This window comes from Miniopterus natalensis, chromosome 1 (genome assembly GCF_054644295.1).
Source record: "Miniopterus natalensis isolate mMinNat1 chromosome 1, mMinNat1.hap1, whole genome shotgun sequence".
NCBI classification, from domain to species: domain Eukaryota; kingdom Metazoa; phylum Chordata; class Mammalia; order Chiroptera; family Miniopteridae; genus Miniopterus; species Miniopterus natalensis.
In genome coordinates this window covers 138,195,136-138,219,644 of record NC_142081.1, presented here as the reverse complement: position 1 = coordinate 138,219,644, position 24,509 = coordinate 138,195,136, and the positions used below count along the sequence as shown (strand labels likewise).

At 40.9% G+C, this 24,509-nt stretch overlaps 1 protein-coding gene across 5 annotated transcripts in view; it reads right to left on the bottom strand.

Annotated features, from left to right (window-relative positions):
* The window catches only part of LEF1 (lymphoid enhancer binding factor 1), a 108,714-nt gene that overhangs the window by 29,023 nt on the left and 55,182 nt on the right, over nt 1-24,509 (bottom strand). For all 5 annotated transcript variants that reach the window (XM_016214500.2, XM_016214505.2, XM_016214498.2 and 2 more), the window contains exon 4: nt 3,855-3,987. In XM_016214500.2, the coding sequence (XP_016069986.1) occupies nt 3,855-3,987 (133 nt within the window). The remainder of the gene's footprint in view (nt 1-3,854; nt 3,988-24,509) is intronic.

Sequence of the window (24,509 nt, the reverse complement as noted above, 5' to 3'; positions counted from 1 at the left end):
TTAGAACACATCGCTGACTCTGTGTAGGGTGATTCCGCAGAACAATATACAAACTAGCTGGATTTGGTTTTACTGCTCGGAAGGAGGAAGGAAAAAGCTAACATTTACATAGCACCCGCTACATGCTACTTCCCATGCTAGTCATTCAATTTGACTGTTTCTATTAAAATTCCACTCATACTTCAAATACCCCTTTCCCATGGAATACTCTCCAACTTTTACAGCTCTGAGAAATCTTTCTTCTTTGAATCTACAAGATTTTATTTGTACTTTTTACGTGGTACTAAAGATGGTCTTCATTTTGTTTTATAGTTAGTTTGTGCAAATGATTTCCTGCATGAGTTTAAATAGAGCTTGGAAAAAAGAAACCATGTTTTACCAATCAATGTATCAAACCATGGTTGTCTCCACAGGAGGCTCTCAATAAATACTTTTGAGTGACTGAACAAATGAACAAGTGGAAAAAAAAGTGTTTAAACAAACCCATTCCCCATGCTGGGTCAACATTATCAACCATTTTGCAGGTACATACACAGTACATGATAGGACTGAAGTCATTACGTGAGCAGAAAGTGGATTTGTGTTTTCTAACTAGCTTACTGTTTTAAGATCCTGTTTCCAAAGATTTCTAGAAGTGTGTGATCCTCTACCAACTGCTGTCTACCGAAGATACCTTTCACATCATTCATTTAATTGGTATTTACTGAACACTTAGTATGTGCTGCAAGCTCTACACAGCATGGCCTTAAAGGTTTTTAAGCTTTTACAAGTAACTTTTATAAATTAGATAAAAATGATTTTGAAGTCAGACTGTATGGATATATTAATTTTGCTACTCAACTGCATATCTTTGAGGAAGTTATTATTCTGTAAAATCAGAATAAAAATGGAATAAGGGTTGTTGTGAAAAATAACTGCATTAATATATGTAATACAGAAAAGTGCTTGGTACACAGTATAAGTGATATGTCTTTGTTGTTATTTATCAGGATACAATGAAGAATACAAAGATATAAGTAGGTATATAAACCCGGCATTTCCTAAAAGCTCTTTCCTTTTAACATTTTTCCCAGACATAATCAGTAGAACAAAATGATTGGCATTATCTTCCTTTCCCATTTCTACACATATACCCTCCACACACACCCCAACACACTGACAGGAAGGTAAAAACTAATATGATTCCTAGTGGGAAATTAACTTAAAGTTATTTCCTTATAAATGAGAACAGGTTCTGATGACAAACAGTTTATGCTTATTGGATGGTTATATCTAGTGTTAGAGTATCCACATGACATTTTTTGTTTGTTTGTTTTTAATAAAGCTAACTAGCCTCCTGGGAACTTTGAAATCAACAACTCTGGCCTCAGCATCATGTTCTAACTAGCTGCGCTACATCATAAAGCCAAAAGATTGTCAGACAGTAGGACAGAAAAGGCGGAAAACCTAGTGAGCTTTTTTACTTACTTTTTTGGTGATGAGTGTACTCAGATGGAATAATATAAATTCAAAATCATGTAAATTTGTTCTTTTCAAACCAAAGTTTACATATCCCCTGAGATACATGGTGATGAGATCTATGAAGTCCAGGACAAAAAGAGATTAAAAAGAGAATCTTTACATTAAAAGCAACACAAAGAGTGTATGGAGTAGAATGCAAAAATAACACAAATTTTTAGGATGAAATAAAGACTTCAAAGATACTGCAAGCAGACAATTTTTGGTCATGCCCACTAGGCCTTCTCTAGTTCTGGAGAGTTTGTTAAAAAGAAAAAAGTGTGAGAAGCAATGATATAATCACAATTAGTAAGGCAAAACAAGGCAGGGTAGCGGTAAGTGATAGAAACAGAAGATACAGCAGAAATGTAATTGGTAGCTGATAATAAACTTGCCTTTTTAAAAAAGTGAACTGCCCTAGAATTAAGAGAAAAACTACTAAACCAATACATCCTTATTCTTTTAAATAAGTTAATTCGAAGCGCTGAGAACAGGGCCTAGGACACAGGAAGCACCATGTAACTGTTAAATGAAGAAATAGTTAAAAACTTAATAAAACACACTGTTGGGTTCTTTTTGTTAATAGCTTGTTTGAGTTTTTACAACTACGTTTAACTGTCACCTACAGGTTTGTGGTTCCCAGGTGTGTCTCTAGCTCAGGCCTTGCTCTGGAACTGGGATGTTTAAACTGCCTACCTCGAGTGTGTCTCCCTACAGATAACTCAAACTTGCCATAACCAAGGTCATATTCGTGATCTTCCCTCTCAAACTTGGCCATCTTCCTAAAATGCCTTAGTTCCTGTTCTCACCATAAATCCCCAGACCTGTCCTTGGTGTTTCATATTCTTTGGAGGTCCTTGGTAAAAGGAAGTAGAGAAAGGACTGGACATGAGGACTAAAGTCTGGAAACCTCTGCAAAGATGATTCTCACCTCTAAGTAAAGGTACTTGGGCTCCCCTCAAGTCAAAGTCCAATAATAACTAAGTCCCTAAATAAGTTGCCTATTTTAACCAGGGAGGGAAATGAAGGTGTTAGTATTTAACCTAGACATGCTCACAGTGGTGGTGGAAAAAAACACCCAGTCTCTGAACTCCACTCTTTTTCACAAACTTAATAAATTTTGTTTCCACCACAGGTCAAAGATAGGGCTGGACAAAGGGTGAGGTGCTGAAGATGGCAAATTTTATACCTGTCTGTTCTCTGTGTTCACTTGGTCTTACAGGATCTTTACTTCTCTTGCTCTCTTTTTTATTTTTAAAATATGTTTTTATTGATTTCAGAGAGAGGAAGGAAGAGGGAGAGATAGATAGAAACATCGATGTGAGAGAGAAACATAGATCAGCTGCCTCCTGCATGCCCCCTACAGGGGCTGGAGCCCACAACCTGGCATGTGTCCTGACTGGGAATCAAACTGGTGACCTCCTGGTGCATGGGGCATGGCACACGGTGCATGGGACTACACTTAACCAACTGAGCCACACAGGCCAGAATCTCTCTCTCTCTTTTCAATTACAGTTAACATTCAACACTGTATTAGTTTCAGGTATATGGGATCTCTTATTTGAACTCCTAAAGATTCCATTGAGGTCCAAGTGCGTACGTACATGGGAAGAGCACAGGCCACCCGGGAACAAATTTATCCTCAAAGTTTGCTCTCAGCCAATGGCACCAGCAGGCTGGGAGAGCGTGAACTCTGTGTCCTGCAGCTAACCACCCCACCCCCATCGGGCGTTTCAATTTCTCAGACCTCTGTGCAGTGTGCTTTTCTGTAAGTGACACAGAAGGGGAACTGGTAGTCATGTAGAGAGGCAAGTAAGATTCATGTTATGATTCTGCTCTCTATTACTTATATCTAAGTTGGTGCTGGTAAATAACAAAAAGAGGGTAAAGCTTAACAGGGATATAGATGAGACCAAAAGACATCACTAAAGGCTCACAAAGATAACATTTGTAAATAAATATCTCCTACTTTTTCCCTTTTCTAACTTTTCTTTTAACACTACCATCAACATCTAGTACATGCTGAAACAAATGAGTAACTGCAGGGGGCACCAAGGATTGAATTTTTAGTATATAACATATTGGTTTATATTGTGGGTCCTTGATTTTCAGCGCTGTCACTTTGAAAATAATCCTTGTAGATTTTTCGTCTCTCTTTTTTTTTTACCCTGAAAAATTAAAGAAGCTAAAACAAATTCTTACAGGTTTATAAAAAATTGCTATCAAATAAATTATTCGTCTCCTATAAATGTATTTTGATCCACCAAGTAGCATGGAGCAAAGGCACCTGTAAGGTCACCCAGATGAGACACAGCTCCTTCCTCACTGAAAAAGACCTGGGAAGGCAGGGCTCTCACCTTGTTTAGAGTTGACATCTGATGGGATGTGTGACGGGTGGGATCCTGGAGAAAAGTGCTCGTCGCTGTAAGTGATGAGGGGGGTAAGAGGATGAACCGCATGGGATGGCTGCACCACGGGCACTTTATTCGACTGCAAAGTAACCACAAGGTCAACAGTTAATCATGGATGCACAGCTCCTGTCTCTTCTCCCGAAGAAAGAGCCACACAATAGCAGGAACTGGGCATCAGCATAACCCAAGAGCCCTCTGCAGACTGGATAGCTGAAATCATCTGCTGTGCTCCTGTAGCTCTTCAGAATCTGTCCATGTTAAATATCCCTCAAATGTATGACTAGCCCTTCAGGAGACTGTCAGTTATTTAACCAGCTCCCCTTTGGAGATTTGGGTTGATTACTAATATTCCATATGATATGAATCTCTGTACATATATATTTACATTCCCTTTTAAATTATTTCTTCAGGTTGAGTCCAACAAAGAGTTATTGGAACAAAACTTATGAATGCTTTATAAGCTCTTTATTCATTACATATGTCTGGCAATAAAAAGGCACTCAATAAAGTATCATTCAATGAACAAATAAATAAATATTGCCAATTTGAAGGGCAAATTTTGAAACAACCCAATAAATATAATGTGCTGTACTGATATTCCCTTAGTTTATAGAATTCATAACTCTATAATTGTACATCTCTAAGATTCATGTTATACCACTTTTAATATTTTATAGCTTTGTCAATCAAACCTGACCATCCATTATACTTTAGCCCTACTCAGTTCATCTTCATGTTCTCTAGTTTCTAGAAATCTTAATTGACAAAAGGAATTTCCAATCTTGAGTTTAACTGCATAATATGAAATATAGCTTGTAAAAACACTTTAAATTGTTAACATCTTATATACTTTTAACATACTTTATCTTATATTTGTTTAAAAATAAATTTATTTAAATCAGAAGTCCAAAGCTACATAACAACACTTTTTAAAGGTACAGGTTATTCATTTGGACTTCACTGATTTCAAATCTGGGATCTTTTTGTTTGGTTAAAATTGAATTCTATCCCTCTCCCCAAAAGTGCTTACTAAGCAAATCAGTAATATAAACAAGACTCAGACAGTTTAACTTAATTAAGAGAAAGATTTTACAGAAACTCCACACCTCCTCCTCCAAAAAAGAAAGTACACTCAACACATTTATATACATACAAAGTGTTTCTGATTTTAAACACATATTCTAGTTAATCAGTGCCATGAAGAGCTATCTCTATTTGCAAACATTATAGTAATGAGTACCTTGTGAGTTTAGGAGCAATAGGATATGATGAATTCTGAATATTCACTAATTCACTACTGTAGGCATGCCTTCACCATACTTAGTTTGATTTAATGAGATTTTTACTGTACTACAGACTAAAATGCATGTGAAATCTGTTTCTCCAAAGCAAATATCTCTATTAAAAAATCTGAGAAAATGCCTGAAAACTGCCCTGAACAGTAAAAACTGCCTATAATGTAGGTACCTGACTGGTTGCGGGCACTGTAACACACCTGTGTATGGTGGCGGCACTATGACATATATCATTTTGTATTTCATGCTTTTTACAAATTAGGTATAAAAAGTAAGTGCCTCCAACAAGAAGGTCTACCCTCAGGAAAATTAGGAATAATTATCCCAGTAACACTTAATTCTCTTTACACAGCCAGTAATAGTAATTCTCTGTACCCTATCATTACAACCTCCTCCCAACAGAAACTTAAGAAGAAAAAAAAGCAAGGGGGAAAAAATCACCCGTTTTTAGCAATGATATAATTTCCATACTAGATTTTCCCTGTTTTATAATTATCACTCCTCTCTAATGGCAGAACTTGCGTTGCACATATAGCCGCTGGCACTTATGAAATAGAGCACCATTATCAAAGCCACATGCCTCTTCTCTATATACCTCAACACAGACATCTATGCATATAAATGTGTAAAAGGTTAAAAAAAATGTTCCAATGCTTTTCAAGTGTTAATGATGCAGTCTGCCAAATACACCGACGAGCTTCTTAAATACAAGGAACTGAGAGGAGGCAGGGGGTGGTAGGAGGGTGGGTGCGGGGATGGGAGGGTATTGTTATAAACCCCTTTTCAAATGGAAACAAAAATCCCAACACCCAAATGCTAAAATGAATATATTTCAACCATACTTTAGAATAACAGTTTTGATTTTCATTTCAAACGTCTCATAAGAAGAATAGTTGCCAAACAATCTACAAAGGTATTTTCTGAGGGTGGTTAGAAAGAATAAGCATCGCAGAAGTCTTCTGAGGACATACATATATTTTGCATGCCTCTCCTATTTCCAGAGACACCATCTTAAGGAACTGGCATTAGCAGGCGGCATCTCCATAACGTCTGACCTATCCCTCCAGCCATACAGCTCCGAATCTGGTGCCATGAATTTTTACTAAATTATGCTATCCTTGCTCTCCTCTTAATTTTACGGTTTTCAACACAGATTTGCTTTCCTGTGGGAAGGAGATAAGAAGCCAAGGATTTTAATTTAAGCTCTGGCCTTGTCTTATATTTTGCAAGACGGAGAGCGTACTCGTAGTGTGCTAGAGCCAACAAGGATTACGTCCATTTTTGTGGCCAAATAATAAAAGCAATATGAAATCTCAATAATGTGTGTGAACACAATTCTGAAGTTTATATTTGGCTCCTGCCAGCCACCTGCACTTTGCATATAAACAGAACCAGCCTATGCTACACGTCGCTGTCATGGACAAGTGTCCTCGGTCCTAAACATGGGCTCCCCCTGGGAGCACAGGGACTGTCCTTTGACACTATGTGCGCGCACAAGGCAGGAATCCAGGCACTGCCACTCTGAGTGAGTTTTAACACAGACAACATTACCATTCTTAATTCTAGTCCTCAGATCTCCAAATAACAATGTGGCGCATCTTGGGTGGGGCGGAGGGAGGGGGAAGGAGTAATCGAGTGACTACCTAGTCTTTACGAATGTGTGTAACTACATTATAATGTGTGGTTACACATGTGTACGTGGGCCTGTGTGTATATTTAAGCAGCTAAACTGTGCCAAGCACTCTGTTAGCACTGATGGCCAGCACAGACAAGGACTCTCATGCTGCTTCATTTCAGGGGCCTGCCAATGGGGGTGCGGGCACTGGAGGCAACGAACAGATATGTAAACAAGACTACAAGCAAAATCTGAGAAGATGACATTGAATACTATGAATAAAAGAAGCCTGGAGATGGGAGCGTATAGCTAATTACATGCCTTCGCATCATGTTAATGCTATAAGAAACCAACAGTTTAAAACAAAATAGACCCTTAATTTCTAAAACAGGAAACAGAGGTCACAGGGAATGGGTAATCAAGCCATGACTGCTTTCAGCACTTCAACAACACGGGGCTGCTCAGTACACAGCTCCAGGAACACAGGGTCGCTGTGAATACAATGCGAGTGGAAGCCCCTGAGTCACTCAATACAGTGGGGTCAGGTAGTACAGAAACTCCATCCTTTCAGCTCCTGCTCTACGCACCTAGGACCTCACCTGCCAGAATCCCAGTCGCCTGACTCCCATCCTGGTGCTTTTCCCATTACACAGCCCCCAGCTTCCCAATAAGGGAGAGGGAAAGAGAAAAGTCTCTGATTCTTTTTCATTCACAGGGACAGTCAGGTACATTTTAGCTTCCAGTGGAGAAGCACCAGGAATTCCCAATGTTTGCCCTTTGTTTCATTTTGCCAGGGTGACAGCAGGCACAACCACTCCACCTTTATGAGATCGCCAGGAGCCTTGGTCATCCCCCAAATTCCACTGCTGCTCAAAAAGGTGCAGGAACTCAGGTCTAAGCTCCCATGGCAGTAAGTGGCTCAATCAGGCTACAGACCCTGAACTTTTCATTCCAGTTATACTAGTCTTTCATCTCAGGCAGGTGATCAGTCAGGTGTGCAAAGGGAAAATAACAAAGATGGAAAGGGTGGGTACTGGGAAAGGGGTATGAAACACCAAGGACAGACTCTAGAAGACAGCTCTCCCACCTGCACTAGGCACCCACACATTCAGTAGGAAGCCGAAAATCCTTTCCTAAACTTGAAGAACCTCCATCAGGCCATCCTACCCACAAAGCACATCGTATTATAGCAACTAACACCACGTACTTTAGAGTACCTTTGAGACAGGTAAACAGGCATGGAGAAGTTAAGCAACTTTCCCAAGGACACAGAGCAAGTAAGTGGCAAAAACCAGGACTCAAAGACATAAAGTCTGGTTCCAGAGGCCACATTCATTGCCAGTACACCACGCAGCCTGCCTGGAGAGCCAAGTTCATAAAATCTTGGACATTGAGTTGCCCACCTGGGCCATACGTAACAGGCTGTGCATCCATGAAATGACTGTGTGGCCTCTGTCCCAGGCGCAGCAATCCCTTCAAAGAGGCACCTCAGTAGAGCGGTGAGACCTGCAGATTCCACCGCGGCCCTTCTCTCCGCGGCTGGAGAGCATTCCTGGAAGCTAGCATGGCTGCCACCCAGGCTACTCCCTGCAAGTATGGACCTCTTTGGCATCACAGTCAAAAAAGGCCACACCTTCTGCGGACATGAAGTGGGTGCCACTTGGGGATCCTGAGAGTTGCCCTCAAAGCAGTGTTCCCAGAAAAGACCCACTCCTCCAGCCGTAACTCAAGCTGTCATGAAATCTGTCAGCCTCTGAGGATGTGGTTCTTTCTTGGAAGGACTAAAGAGTGGTTCAGCTCCCTTCTGGCTAAGGTGTGGGTCTGCTGGTAAGTGGAGTAATTGGGGGAGAAACCTGCTGGCCTGGTAGCTGGTCCCCATTTTGCACATCTCCAGATTTCAACTAACCCCACAGCACAGGCTCCGTCTGTGCATGAAGGTCCTGAGTTCCTTTTCAGCTGGCTGTGGATTTTATCAGCAGTCCTGGCAATCACTGAAGCCAGGGGAATTTTAACACTCTACCAACTTAATGAGACGAGGACTCTCACCTGGCCTCAGCCGTTACGGGGGCATTTAACTTTTTATTACACTCTCAGGAAGTCTGGTACTCGTGAGGTAGAAGCCGTGTGATTTCACGTCGTGCCTGCCCTCCTCCTGTGAGAATCTGAGCTTCCCACACAGAGGAGCAGGTCTGATTCACTCCGAAAGGACATAATGGCCCTTGTGCTAATGAGACCTCCAAAGTAACATTTAGTCCTGGAAACGTTTCCTAAGCCTCACCAAAGTTCAACACCTGATTCAGGTCTCATGTGGCTTTCAAATGGGAGACCACCACTGCTTGTGATGCAGGAGCTCTTTTCAGACAACGATGAGGCCCCGGGCTCTGAGGCCTTCCTGAGCAGGAACTGGTCATGTCGCAAGGTTTGCAAAGGACAAATATCCCATGAGTCCAACTCTGGAGACAAGGAGTCCCAGCATTGGACTCCTGGGATGTTCTCTTAAGAAGGGAAGGAACATGTCACAGGGAAAGGAAGGAATGTGGATGTACATCTAAGTGCCTGTCCTTATGGCTGTGCCTTTGTGGTCTCTGGCAGTCATCCACAGAAGTGGGCAATGGCACTGTGTTTATAGATGAGAGGGCTGAGTCCTTTTGGACACAGAGCTCGGTAATAACGAGTGAGAGGACTTGTGCTGGCATTGTCTGATACCAAGTCCCTGCTCTTCCCACCCCACACAGCTCACCACTCAGCTCCTCCCTCCACTTCTGTTCCAAAGCACCTCTGTTGCAAGCCAGGTGAGTGTGGCCTGCCATGAAGCATCTGGACAGAACAACTGACCGCTCAGGGAAGACTGATGTCACTAGCAGGACTACAAACAGATGCTGGAAGAGCTGCTGAAAAGAAAAGGTGTGTACCACCACAATTTACCCAGTTCTCTATAAAGTGATGATTTCCATACATTACCTCATTCAATCCTGAAACCACCCCTAAGTTAGGTGTTAAGATTTCTGTTTTATAGGGAAGAAAACCAAGGTTCTGAGGCGTAAGTAATTTATACAAGATCACACAGATGTTAAGTAGCAGACACAGGATTTGACTCAAGTCAGTGACGCTGAAGTCTATAGCTTGTACCCCTACAGAATTAAAAACAGACAGTCCTGACATCCTCTGATTGCCAAGTGGGAGAGATGAGTAATAATATAGTTTAATATTCAAGTACATGAGCACTGGAGGCAGAGTTCAAATCCCAAACATTTAAATGCCATTTCATTTCTATGCTTAGGTAATTCACGTAATTTTCAGAATCTCAGTTTCCTTATACATAAAATGGGCGAAATATTACCTCACAGGATTAAGGTGAGGATTAATGAGCAAAGCAAATAAAACCTTTAACTCAGGTCCCAGCTCATAATATATGCCCAATAAAATATTTGTGGAATGGATAAAGGAAAGAGGGGGAAAAAAAGAGCCAATAAATAAATTACTCTGCTCCCCAACATTCAAATTACTCATCTCTAAGACTAAGTTTTAGAATTTAGAACTATGCTTTCTTTCAGGTGAATTCCCCACCAAACTCCCCCTTCCCTATTCTGCCAACAAACTTTTAGTCTAAAGCATCTGTGATCTCAACACCTTCCCTCTCATCACTGCTTGTGAAATCCCTCCCACCCTTCAAGATTCATTATAATTGGCACCCTACGCTTGAAACCTTAAACCATACATAACATTCTGGCTTAGAACTTGCTATGGATTCATATACACATAGGTTTTCTATGTGCTTGCTTTATTTCGTCTAGTAGATTATAATTTAATAGATAATCTATGTTTATTCATTAAAAAAAATCTCTTGCAGCAGTTCTGAAACTTTTTTGTTCTCATAGCACCTTAATACTTAAAAATTATTGAGGATCCCAATGATCTTTTGTGTTGGTTTATTTATAAATATTCATACTAGAAATTTAAATAAGAAATTTAAAAATATTTATTAATTCATTTAAAAATTACAAACCCCTTACATGTTAACATAAAAATATTTCTATGAAAAGAGACCATTTTGAAACAAAAGCATTAAATGAGAATAGAGGCATTTAGTTTTACAGTTTTTGTGAATCCTTCTAGCACCTGGTTTAATGAAAACTGAGTTCTCTTATCTGCTTTCACATGAATTCAAGTCTGTTTTTTTAGAACTCAGATATATTTTTTAAATTTTTATTTGTTGTTGACAAATCTCTGTCTTGATGTTATTTTGGTTGAAGTATATGAAGAAAATTTGACCTCGCACTGATATGTTGTTGGTAAGGAAAGAATTATTTTAATAATTTTTTTTCAGAGAATTATGGATCCTCTTTTTTGATACTATACTGAAATAAGACAAGTGGTAGGTTTTTAAAGTTGCAATGTAGAATCAAAAACCATATCAATATACTTTTCCTACTCTTACATTAACGTCCACTGATCTATTTTGCACTATGAATTTACCCAGGTATCATTTGTAACATTATGCATTAGTCATCTGGAAATACTGGCTCAATGAGTTGACATATTTCATTATACATTATAGAAATCACATTTATTCATATCATCGCTGACCTCGTCAGAAAAGCTTTAAGAATTTCAGAAGCTATCAAGCCCACATCAGTGGACACAAATTTCTAAAATTCTAATTTTTGCTTGAAAGTTCAAATTTTATCACTGGCAACAAATACTGTCAATTGTTTTCATTGAAGAGAGAGCCTCTGCACATTTGTGAGAAAATATTTGCCAAATACCAAAGTCGGAAGACACCGTAGTTTGTCTGTCAGTTATGCATTCAAAGGTCAAGATTCAATAATATTAATGATCTTTAATGCTTCATCAAGGATATTCTGAAGTGACACTGGCATGTTCTTTTTCCTCGGCGGCTGCTGTGGTGCACAAATTCAATGACTACTAGCACCATTTGGTGCCAAGGCACCGGCACTTTTACCCATCACTACTTTGCACCATCAATGCAAATGTCACCACAGCAAATAACTATTAGTGTTACGGTGAGAACCTACTTCAGGGGGTCCCAGGGGCCCACAGACCATACTGTCAAGAACCGATGCCTATAGTAAAGTAATAGGACAGAAATAGTTGTTGATTGTGGATGATCCAAGCTAATAAAGTGAAAAGAAGTATTTGGGTTATGTTGAATTTAGAGAGAAATTGATTTACTGGTTACAAAGATGAAATGGTCCCATGATGTACTAGCTATCATTTCCCCCTTCTTATTTCCCAGTATTCTAAATGCGCAAATCAGGAGAAATATGAAAAGCAAACAAAAATACAGAGCTCATCCTTTAAATGATATTTAAAAATTTTGAAACTCCTTTAACTCAGTATAGCACCCTGCACCTGTGTTCTTTTATTACATTTTGAGTTATTTTCTTGAAAAGGATTCTTGACATACAATAGCCAGGAAGGTGGATCTGCACCCTCAGTGCTAAGAAGCCTGTGTCACGCCCTCCTGTCCACTCACCATCTGCTCTGTATTTACAGCCCCTGGGACATGACTCCTTATGCCCTGACCACACGGTACCGTTCCTACCTGTTTGTGCCTCTGTTTTCTCGCACTAGACAGAAGTCATGCCTTGGTAACTATCCCCAGCATCTAGGACAGGTCTGGGCAAAACGGAGATACTCAATATCTATTTCTTATGACTGACTGTCTGAATGAGGCTTTCAACACTAAGAAGTCAATTCCTTTTAGGAAAGAATTCATACCCTTATAAGAAAAACAGGGATTAATCCTTGTATTTTCTACTGCTGCATAAAAAATGACCACAAATTTATTAGCAGCTTAATACATCACAGTTTATTGTCTCAGATTTGTGAGCAGGATTCCAGCACAGTGTGACGGGGCCTCTGCTCAGGCTGCCACAGGCACTGGCCAGCCGAGTTCCTGTCTGGGGGTTCTGGGGCTCACTCTGGCTGTTAGGAGAATTCAGTCCCTGGTGATTTGTCCCCATTTCCTCGCAGGTGGGAGCCACTCACATTTCCCGACAAGCAGCCCCCTCCACCTTAAAGCCAGCAGTGGTGCTTGTTTTGAATGCTTGTTTTGAATCTCTGACTTCCTCTTCTATGACCAGTGGAGAAACTTCTCTGCTTTTTAAGGGCTCATGTGACTATGTCAGGCCTACCCCATAATCTCCCTTCCCAAAGTCAGCAGCGAGAGTGTAAGAGCGGAGGAGGGAGGGGGCAGCTGTGATAAGCTCTGGATGCTGCAAGGCCTGATACCGTCTGTTAGAACAAAGATAACCCACTTAACTTTCTTGTACTTTTTTTTTTAATCATTTACAAAATATTATCACCCATTTATCTTCAACAGATAAAAATGAAGTGCCGTTTACAAACATTAGTATTTGGTGTTAGAGTTATTCTGATAAAACTATAAAGTTCTGAAGTCAGTTTTCGGTTTCTCTTTTTTTTCTTCCCTTTATCCAGGGGCTACAAAGTCAAGAGTGTGTCTCACATATGGGAGCTGACAGGAGTTAGCTGGGGTTCAAAGGGGAAGGGAAGAGTTAGGATTAGCACGCTTTCCCCTCCCTCCCCAACCTCAGGGACCTCAGGGACCTCAGGGAGAGCTCATGAGCAGGGACAGCTCCGAGAGTTAACTGAGGGTCATGGCTGAAGAAATGGAAAGGGAGGTCTCTAAACACAGTTCAGGGTCCAAATAAACTTATTTTGAGGAAAAACCTTTAAAAAGCTTTGGCTTTCTCTCCAACATTACCAACCAACGTGTCAGATTTTGGCCAATCATATTTGCTTTTTAAGACAATTTTGAGAAAAATCATTATATTTAAGTGCAACACATATGATGAGGTTATGTCTAACCTCAAGTTTTACTTTATCTGATCCTTTAAGGTGACTAAAGAGTCTCATAACTGTCCCAATATTCATTAATCATTAATAATGCACTAATGCTGTAGGAAGAAAACATGGTAGAAGGAGATTAAATCAAAGAGAGGCAATTAATTGAAAAGCGAGGAAGTGCAGGCTGCAATAGCTAAGACCCAGATGCTTGAGTGAGAAAGATGAGAGAAGGGACAATCCCCTGAATATTTATTATATTCTAGGAAGTATGAATAATGCTTTTATACTTGTAATCAAATTTATTCCCCCATTTTTCAAATGAGGAAACAAAGACTTAGAAAGGTTATGTTTTGTCCCAGGTCACACAGGTGAGCCTATAAATGGCTGACCTCAGATTAAATACAGATGTTTTATCCCAGGTAACTTTTCACTATGAAGCGCTGAAAAGAATGGCTACAAAGGGGAATAGCTCATTCTGGGAGCCAAAAGGGACCCTCCTCCCACTTTCCAGTAACTGGAGTCTATAAATAGAGGGACTGTGGTTAAGGCTGAAGCTGAGAGATCTGAGTAAAAGGAGAATGACTTCTAATTATGTAACAATACAACGCCCTATTATTTAATTGATTTCACAGCACTTTTATCGCACACCCCTAATCCTCTGGGCACTGGTTTATTTTTCATGTTAAAGATTGTCTTATGTCTGTGTTAAGATTGTCCTTCAAAAGTTAAAAAAAAGAACTGGAGTCATTCCAGATAAACAAACCAAAGCACAAAACAAATGCTAGTGGTAAAATAGTCCCAGTCCAGAAGTCGGGTGAAGGGACAGAGCACTGGAGAAAGCAGGGCGGCTAGGCTCTAAGGAGGCAGGGAGGACGAGGAGCCCGCTGGCCCCCCGGCTGCAGAGCACGGGGTTCTAGGGGGTGCTGTGTTTGTAAACCTGTACAGTGGAAGGACATGGGCAGAACACGATTCCAGCGTTTCCTAACATTTTCAGGATTGCAGGCACTGTGATCTGATGAACGCTGTGTACACATGTTTTTATACACAAATACAGTCACACATCAGTGGATTGGGGTGGGGCTTGCAGTGTTCATAGGGGACAACAGATTAAAAATTGCTGCCCTGTTCCAAGAGAAAAGTGCTTGGCAATCACTGCATAATCTGTCATTATTAATAAGCGGGATCTCAGTCAGCTTCTCAAAAGTGCTATGTGTGTAGGTCACTGGGAAAGAAGGTAAAGGAGGCAGCGGAGGTGAGAGCGAGAGCCTGCCTTGTCTGCCAGAGAGCTCGGTGCAGAGCCTGCCTTGTCTGCCAGAGAGCTCGGTGCAGAGGCGGCAGGGCCCCGCGGCAGGGCTGCAGAATAGCAACAGGCGACGGGCTGGGCAGAAGGAGATGCTCCCCAGAGCCGGAGGGAGGGGGCTGCTGCGGGGGAGCGAACTCCAGCTCGCCCTCAGCCTCGTCAGCCCTCAGGCCTGAACAGGCGCAGCTGGGCTTTCTGACGGTCTGGGCGCAGGCTGGTTAGAAAGGCCCTCTCTAGCACCGCCCTGGGGTGGCGTCTTCGAAGGGAAGGGAGGTCTTTCTCCACCACCACAGCAGCACCTCTCTGCCACCCAGTTCCAGAGAGTTGGAAGGTCTTCTCCGCAGGGCACTCAGGATGTCTAGTTGGAAGACAGGGGCCCGAAGAAGCTGGATGACTCTAGGTCTCCTTGGGTGGGCAGCAGGTAGGGGGCAGGGGGAGGGTTGGATTGGGGGGGGCCAGAGCCGCCTTCATGGGGGTCAAGGTGAGGGAAGTACAATAGCTACCCAGGTGGAGGAGTCATTTACATGTTCAGGCTATAAATTCATGGGCAAAATTTCACAGGGACAAAGACAGCAGACTTAAACCTAACAATTTCATATTGAAAGGGGACCTGTCACACATAAAGTAACTATGAAAAACATCTGCCTCATTTTAAATAAAATTGATTTTTGTTTTAAGATCAGGTGTGAAGTATTTACAAAACAGTTGAATAAGAAGGCTTATGTACCAATTTTGTCCCACCAAGCCGGCCATGATTTTAGTAAGTGCCATATGTGTACAAAATTATTTGTTTAAAACTGGGTGTTTTAAAAAGTGAAAAGAGCAACATTTACATCTGTGGGGATCCTTATTTTTCTATAAAATTTACTGAAGAGTCAGAAATCAAAAGAAAAAGATGCAACAAATAAATGATTTTGGATTCAGCTACTAAGACTAAAACTTTAGTTGAGAGCTAAAGTTTATAAGGAAATTCAAATCATTTTCTATGAATGTATAAATATAATATTTACATGTCAGATAAGCATTAAACCTCTTCTATAGAGCTGCACTGCCCAACATGGCAGCTGTTAGTCACTCACTTTCAGGTTTGAAATGTGGCTCCTCCAAGTAGAGACGCACTTTAAGTGTAAAATATACACTGATTTCAAACACTTAATGTGAAAAAGAGAATGCAAAACACCTCAGTGATATTTAATATTGATTACATGTTGAAATAACACCTTGGTGCCCTGGTCAGTGTGGTTGAGTGTCGTCCCATGCACTGAAAGGTCACCTGTTCGATTCCTGGTCAGGCCGCATGCCCAGATTGCGGGATCGATCACCAGGAGGGGGGCTGCAGGAGGCAGCCGATCAATGACGACTCTCTTATCATTGATGTTTCTATCTCTCTCTTCCTCTCCCTTCCTCTCTCTGAAATCAATGAAAATGTATTTTTTTAAAAAGAAAAAAGAAAAAAATTACTAAATGCTATCTATCTTTTATAGGTTTCAGTGAGCTTTCTTAATAAATGGCTTGTTCCACAGTGGTTTATGTAACTTCAACAAGTTAGTCAGCCCAGATTACTTTCAAAAACACCTAATACACATTTTCAGATTCATTAAAAACTAATGATTAACTCATTCTTTGATGGGTAACCATCTTTTCCATCTCACATCAGAACATATTGCCTGAAAAACCCCCAGAGCTTATCTTAAGTGAAAATGATGCTGTAGACATCACTGTTCATAGGATATGCTTATATGAGTCAAGGAAAAAGAACCTTTTGTTTCAGATTTAAAAGCAAAATCCTGAAATGAGCTGAAAATCAAAGCAGAAAACTTAAATGACAAACAAAAAAAGATTATAAAAATGGTGTTTTATATAATTTTGCACTTTTTTTTTTAACCCTCACCCAAGGAGTGAGGATATTTTTTCCATTGATTTTTAGAGAGAGTAGAAGGGAGTGGCTAAGGGGAGAGAAAGAAAAAAACATTGATGTGAGAGGGACACATGGATTGGTTGCCCCCCACACATGCCCCAACCAAGGGTGGGGATCTAACCTGCAACCCAGGTACGTGCCCTTGACCGGGAATTGAACCCGAGACCCTCCCATATGCAGGCCGACGCTCTAACCACTGAACCACACCGGCCACAGCGTAATTTCACACATTTTGATTCACCTTTTTAAAGCCCTCAAATAAGTCAAACTAGAATAGAAAAGTTTCCTTAAAAACATTTGTTTCAATGGTATAAAAAGGAGGCAAAATGTAAAGACCTTTTGAAAGACTTAATTCTATGTATAGACTATAAAAAAAAAAAGTGATATAGCCAGTCAGAAAATTACGGTAGCAAAGATAACAGCTGTGCTATACTGTGCTAGTGAAAAAGGATACTGCAGTGAACATAAAATCAAGGATCAATTCCCTTTTGTACATTTATTGTGAATGGAAAATTATTTTCCTGAATTTTATTTTGCATCTTTTTGGTGGGAACATGCCAATGAAATCAAGGTAGATAATGAATTCCGGACCTATAAATCTTTCTCCAAAACAACCTAGGTTGCCTTTGATTTCCAGCAGTGTGCTGGAACCAGCTTGTACCAGCTCTCCAAAGCTGATTAAAAATTTTTCAAGAATTTTGAGAGACTGTTATTATGTCTGTAGCTTGAAATTGGCCATGGTCAGACTATTTACACCATAGAAATGGGCAAATGTGAAAAGTCAGTGCCACTTTCCCCCACGCTGGTTGTTAAACACATACCAGCACACCACTTGGCAAACACTAAATCCCTTCCTAAATTATTAGGTGGGACAAGTTTTCTTTCCTTACTTCTCTTTGACAAGCAACAGGAACATCATCTTGATTTTTGTCTGAAACCATTCCAGAATAAGAAATTTCAAAGATCATCATTTCACATGATCTAGCATGACCTGATCTATGCCCCAGGTCCCACTAACACTGGAGGAATGTATGGCCATCAGTCATTAATTACTCTGCCAGGTTCCTTGTCTCTGGATCTAAGCACCTTGCGTTTGAATCACTGAAGAGGAGGCGTGCCACTGCATAGCAATGAGGAGAGAGCATTTTCTTCTTTCATTTCAAGGAAAGAGTTAACGTAGTTTATTTAAAAGTGTAAAATGCTTGCCCTACCTGGTGTGGCTCAGTTGGTTGGAGTGTCATCCCATACATCGAAAGGTCGTGGGTTTGATTCCCGGTCAGGGCACATACCCAGGTTGGGGTTCTGATCCCAGGTCGGGGAGCAAACAGGAGGCAACCAATCAATGTTTCTCTCTCTCTGTCTCTCTTCCCCTTTCTCTTAAAAAAAAAAAATCAATAAACATATCCTCGGGTGAGGATTAAAAAAAAGTATAAAATGCTTAATGTAATTTTTTAAAGTTATCCATAACAAAAAGCTAATAATTGAGACCGTCACCTGTGCATTAAAGAATGCGGCTTCTGACAGGAGGGCAGTATATCAGTGCAATTTCCCAGCCAGCTGCACAGGCCCTGGCCCTGAGCTGGAGATTTAAAAAGAGGGAGACGAGAGGCTGTTGTCTTTGCAGCTCATTCAGTCAAGAAACACAACCTAAATTCTCTCCAAAGAGCATGAGGGTCTAGCTATGAATAAGTCACTCCAAGGAAGGGCTGACGTCTTGCGGGGGGGGGGGGGGGGGTGCTGAACTATAACAAAAACGACCAAGGGGAGGGCCTGAACTATAACAAAAACGACCAAATTGACATTAGTTTACAAAGTGTTTTCACGTCCCTTATCTCACTTGGATCTCACCCTCACCTTGTAAGGAAAGGATTATTAATATCCCCATGTTTTAAATAAGGAAAAAAATGCTCAGAAAAGGCCAACATCACACAGTAAGTCAAAGAAGCTGGACTTAATCATGTTTTATTTCACCAAACCATGATGTAGCCCATTTTCTGCATACCCAGGGGCCAGCAGCCCCTTCTCTCACTAGGTTGGTCTCAAAGGTTGGCCTGGGATGGCCGCAGATGCCTCGGAGGCAGGTGTGATTGATGTCAAGCTATAAATGTGTAACCAAACAAGAAATCACAGAGCCTTCCCTTCCTCTCAACAAGGGATCACTGCTATTATCATGACCTTTACATTTTAGAAATGGTTACGCAATATCATCTTAATAGCATGCTAGAGGACAGCATAATCGCTCAATAAATTACTCACAAGCCTGTGATTCCCAAGCTAAGTTGAATAATTTAATATTAAAAAAGAACATAAGCTATCATTCTATAAAGAAAATTCTTGTCCATTGAACAAAGAATAATCCTTTTAAGGAATCTATGTCTGTTTTTCACCTTTCCTTTAATTTTCCAGTTTATGTTAATAACAGTCATTTTTTTCAGGCTGTCAACTCTTCCAGCTAATTAGCAATGCTCAGGATATCTTCCCAACCTTGACTGTTACTGATAATTCTTGAATATAAACTTCATTTACCAGAGTTTCATTATATCTATTAAAAATCTATGGGAATTCATCTTCTCCACTGACCCTATTTAAGCCAGTTTTAATGTATAAAAGAGGAGATAACATAAATTGTTGTAAATAATACATTTTCTTTTGTTTAGCATAGCATGAAATTTTCCTCCTCAACTTATTGTTTAGTTGTGTTTTCTCTAACCAAGTATGTTGACTTGTGTGAACCCCTACCGTCCTTTAAAATTTTTTAATTAGGTGATATTTAGGGATTTAAAAATATTTAAAAGAAATAGATAGAAAAATCGTTTTTCAGTTCCTCAAAAGGTTAAACATAGAATTACCATATGACCTACAAATTCCACTTTCAGGTATATACCCAAGAGAACTGAAAGCGTATGTTCACATAAATACTTACACACAAATGTTCATGGCAGCATTATTCATAATAGCCAAAAAGTGGAAACAAATCAAATGTTCAGCAACTGATGAATGGATAAACAAATTGTGGTAAGGCATACCTCATTTTATTGCACTTTGCTTTATTGCACTCTACAGATGTTACATTTTTTACAGATTGAAGGCAAGACCCTCCATAAGCAAAAAGATTGATTCACTCTATTGCAATACTCGTTTTAGTGCCATGCTCTGGAACTAACAATATCTCCGAGGTATGCCTGTATATCCATCCACACAATGGAATATTATTCAGCCATAAGAAGATGAAGTTCTGATATATGCTAGAGCGTGGATTAACCTTAAAAGCTATGCTAAGTGAAATAAACCAGAAATAAACAAAAGATCACGTACTGTGTGATTCCATTTCTATGACATGTTCAGAATAGGCAAATTCATAGAGCAAACTTAGATGAGTGGTTGCCAGGGGCTGAGGGGAGGGGAACATTGGGAATGACTGCTAGTAGGTAAAAGGTTTCTCTTTGGAGTGGTGAAAATGCTCAGGAATTAGATAGTCGTGACAGTTCCACAACATAGTGAATATTAAAAACCACTAAATTGTACAATTTAAATAGTAAATTTTATGTTATGTGAATTACATTTCAATTTTTTAAAATAAACAAAAGGCACAAGAACTGATTTGAACTGAATAAAGGCTAATTTTACTTTATATATAAGGCAAATTGAAGTAAAATTTTACTTGTGTCTATTGTGTCTCTGAACCTTGTAGTTCTACATCAGTGATAAGGGAATCTCAGAAGGCTAAACTTGGAGTTCTAGATAATCAAAGCACTGTCCACAGCAAAAATATGACGTACTGTACATGGCTACGGACATGGATGACACTACATTATCATATTAAGGACATGTCTAGGAGCCAGCCTCCCCCCTTCCCACACAGACACAATTCTGGGCCTGTCTCACAGGGATGGCACTAAGGCTGTTATTAGCCCTTAGCCCCTCCCCTTCCAGGACCTCTCTCTGGAGTTGGGCCATAAATGGCATCAGTCTGACTCCCTGGTGGCACTTCCGGGGAACTGACAGTTGGGAACAGGAGGTGTGTCTTTTCAGGTATTCTCCAGCCTGCCAGAGGACAATTAGGGTGTGTGCAGACCTCCTGGGAGCTGTACTGCCTTCTTGCCCTGTGCTCAGCTGCCAGGCGGACAGCTGGGTATGTGCCACAGGAGCTGAGGGAGCATATCCTGCAGACTGAATCAAGGCAGGCGCTGAAGGGCTCCAAGGGCATTCTGCTGACCCAGCCGCCAAGTCAGGCTTATAATCATCAATAACCTAGAAACTAAACATTTTAACCTGGGGTGCTCTAAGTACTATGGTTTTATTTCTCCTATATTTAAAAATGAAGCAATTTTTTTTAAACTTAGAAACTTCAATGTAATATCCACTCCAAAAACCTTAATGGCCACTCTCTTAGAATTTAAAAAATTGTTTTCACTCAAATACTTCCATTTCCATAAATGATTTTAAAATTAACTTCAATAATGCTCCAAGTCATGATTTTACTGTTATGAATGAAAATTTTAAGTCTTCTATCTCATTTATCTATAGAGGATCTGGACAAATCTTTCGATAGAGCGATGGGAATGATCCCCCCTCTTCCAATGTCAAGTCTCTATCAGGGCTTTCATTAGCCTCCTCTCATAGGCATGTGCAAAATGGCTCCTGGGCTTCAGATGAAATATTCATTTTATCTCATCCGAGAGAAGGAAAACTGCCACTTCAAAGTGATCAAGTGCAAAGCAGTTTATTAAAATGAAATTCGAGAGCTGAAATGGGCCTGAGGGCTCATGAGCCTTACTACCCTCAGTCGGCCAATGAGGAAAGTGATGTCCAGGGAAGTCAGTGGCTGGATGTCTGCAGTCAGGCTCTATACCTCCCACTCCAAATCGAGTGCTCCCCCTAGGACACCACACTACTACCAGATCAGCCAGAATGCTCAAAGGTCAGCCCAGACCTGGCATAGAGAGAGCAAATAATCCAATCAATCATCTTTAAACTGAGGTCTACCACATTAAGGAGCAGGGCCAGACAAGGAAGCAGGACAGAGGGGACAAAGATAAATAACATCTCATCTCATTGCATCAGAAACTCACTATCTTCTCAAGGAGGTATGACATGTATGCAAGTAACTGTAACATGGAGTGTCCAAAGCAAAACTAGGCCAGCTGGGAGAGGAGCAAGTCCTGCAGGAGGTAACAAGCTGGAGGGATGGCAGTGACAGAGGTAAGGCCACAACCTGAGTGCTGTGGAAGAGGCAAAGAAGCCCCATGTAGTGACAGAGTGGCTGTGGTGACAGAGGAGAAGGGCCAGGAGAAAGAGGCTTCCAGGCTTCCAAACTAGAAACCTCGGAGACGGTAAGGCTGCGGATGAGATGGGGAAGGGAGGTGACTGAGAAATGATAAAGGGCTCTGTCTCTGGTGTTTACCGGAAGAAAACCAGCAGCAATAATGCCATACATTCATGTACCAATGAGGGTACTCTTGTCATCTCATGCGACAAAATTAACAAAGTGACTTGCGTGAGGTCACTGGGCTAGAAAGTTGGTAGAACCAACACCAGACCCCAAGGCCTGACTTCTGGTCCCCGGCCATCCTAAGCTCTATATTATTAGCTCTATGGTGAATGAGTTTCAAAGATTAGTTACATAAATAGAAACTGTTCAAAATATGTAAGAAAATGTGACATCACATGATCATCAAAAAAAACACTTGACAATGAAGGGCGGTATACACATATTTATATTCCCTTTTGTCTTTTGTGAATGCCCAGAGAGAAGAAACCCATCCGAGTGAGGGAGCAGACAGGCTGAAAATGGGTAATGACAGAGTCACAAGTAGAAATCAGACAGCAGGCCACACAAACTGTGTGTCACCCAGAGTCCGACAGTGGGCTGGTAGAAAACATTGAGCCTGACTAAAAAACATTAAAAAACAAAACCCAAACCCACACCTCACATGCCTCTTGATAAAAACGTGCACTGGTCTTAGTGGAAAGGCTGACTGGGCCTTTAAACAGGCCACTCTCTGTCCCCTATCATTTTTATTCTGCACAAAGACACACACTGACACCGGGAAGAAGGGCTCTGAGGGCACACGTGATGGAATTCATGGGCACAGGGAGGGAAAAGTTCTTTTGAAAAAAAGATCACACAGATTTAACAGCTTTAGTTCTAGGAAAAATGAAATTTCGTATCATGTACACAAACAGCAAAAGGCTAGAGGTATATGCGCTGAAATGTTAACCACAATATTACCATGTGAGACTAGAGGCGATTTTTGTCTCTTGTGCTTTTTTCTGTACATTCCAAAATTTCTACCAAGAATATTATGCATTAGCATTATGATTAAAGAAAGAAAGTTTTTATTTTTTTAAAAAGGGAAACGTTGGTGCTACTTGAGCTTTCTTGTATAAAAGAAACCATATACTATGAATTTTCTTTTGGGTAGACACTGCAGTCAGCCTCACGTGTAAATTTTTAGGTTTTTCACAAAATTTCCCCCATGTTTGGGTCAAGTAACTGAGTACCTTCACACACAGCCACACACACGAAACATTTTTTGTTCATCAAAGGAAAACAAGTTGTGTGTTACGTCCTCTGACTATCGTGGAGTGCAGCAGTCCACTTTCCCACTCTCGCTCCTCACCCTCTCCCACTCTGCAGCCTCTCAACTGCCAGTTCTCCTGTTACTGAAACACAGAACTCATGGGGGCAATTACCACATGAAGGTCTTCTAATGGGAGCTGGGATATCCTCAGAAAGCACAACTCTGACGAGTCAGAGCCAGACACTCACACAGCGGAGCTGGCCACAAAGCGGCAGGTCGCCTGGACAGGGACAGGTAAGACAAAGAAAGTCATGAAGTTGAAACTCCTCTTCACTTGAATTCAAGAGAGAGATGGAAGTGTCAAGGAGGCCTGGCCACCTGTATTCACTCATTCTGGAAAGTACGTGGCTGAGGGGACGACGACCCTGACATGTGGCTTCATCACAGTGTGCTTCTCTTTGAGGTTTCCTCTCCAAATGGCTCAGATTTTCCACATCAACCTTCAGGGGCTGTGCAAGAGACGACAGTTTTGTAACGAACCATATAGTGTGCTGGTAATAAAAAGGTCCCAGTTTATCATCATCTTATCTGCGATCAGTTTGTCATAGCACCTCTCTTACTTTCGGCTCTTTCTGGGTTTGACTCACTCACCCTTTCTCCTTGCAACCCGACCTGGCTCAGAGGGGCTGCGCTAATGTTCTACTGGCCTTGGTTTTTCCCATCCAAATTAAAGCAATGACATGCAGGAAAATTGGAATTTTCCTTCTGAATGTGTATAATAAATCATATTAAAACATAGGAGACGCCTCGTGGCCTTGGAACTGGAGACACTTCCATCAAAACGAGAGCAGCCACGTGGCCAAGAGGAATATCAGTGTTCCACATCATCTGACCAGATCTTTCCTGAGCGGCGGACAGGATCACCCAGGACACCCACACAAACCACTACCTTCTCAGTTTCCTTATTTATAACGCATACTCACAAGGGGTTAGGATTAACAGTTAAATATTAGGTTTAAAAATGAACAGAAAACAAGCAAACAAGCCCTTCCTGTTGAGCTGCAAGTTTCTCTCCTCCCTAGCACTCCTGCCCCTATTAACCCTCTTAATTACACCAA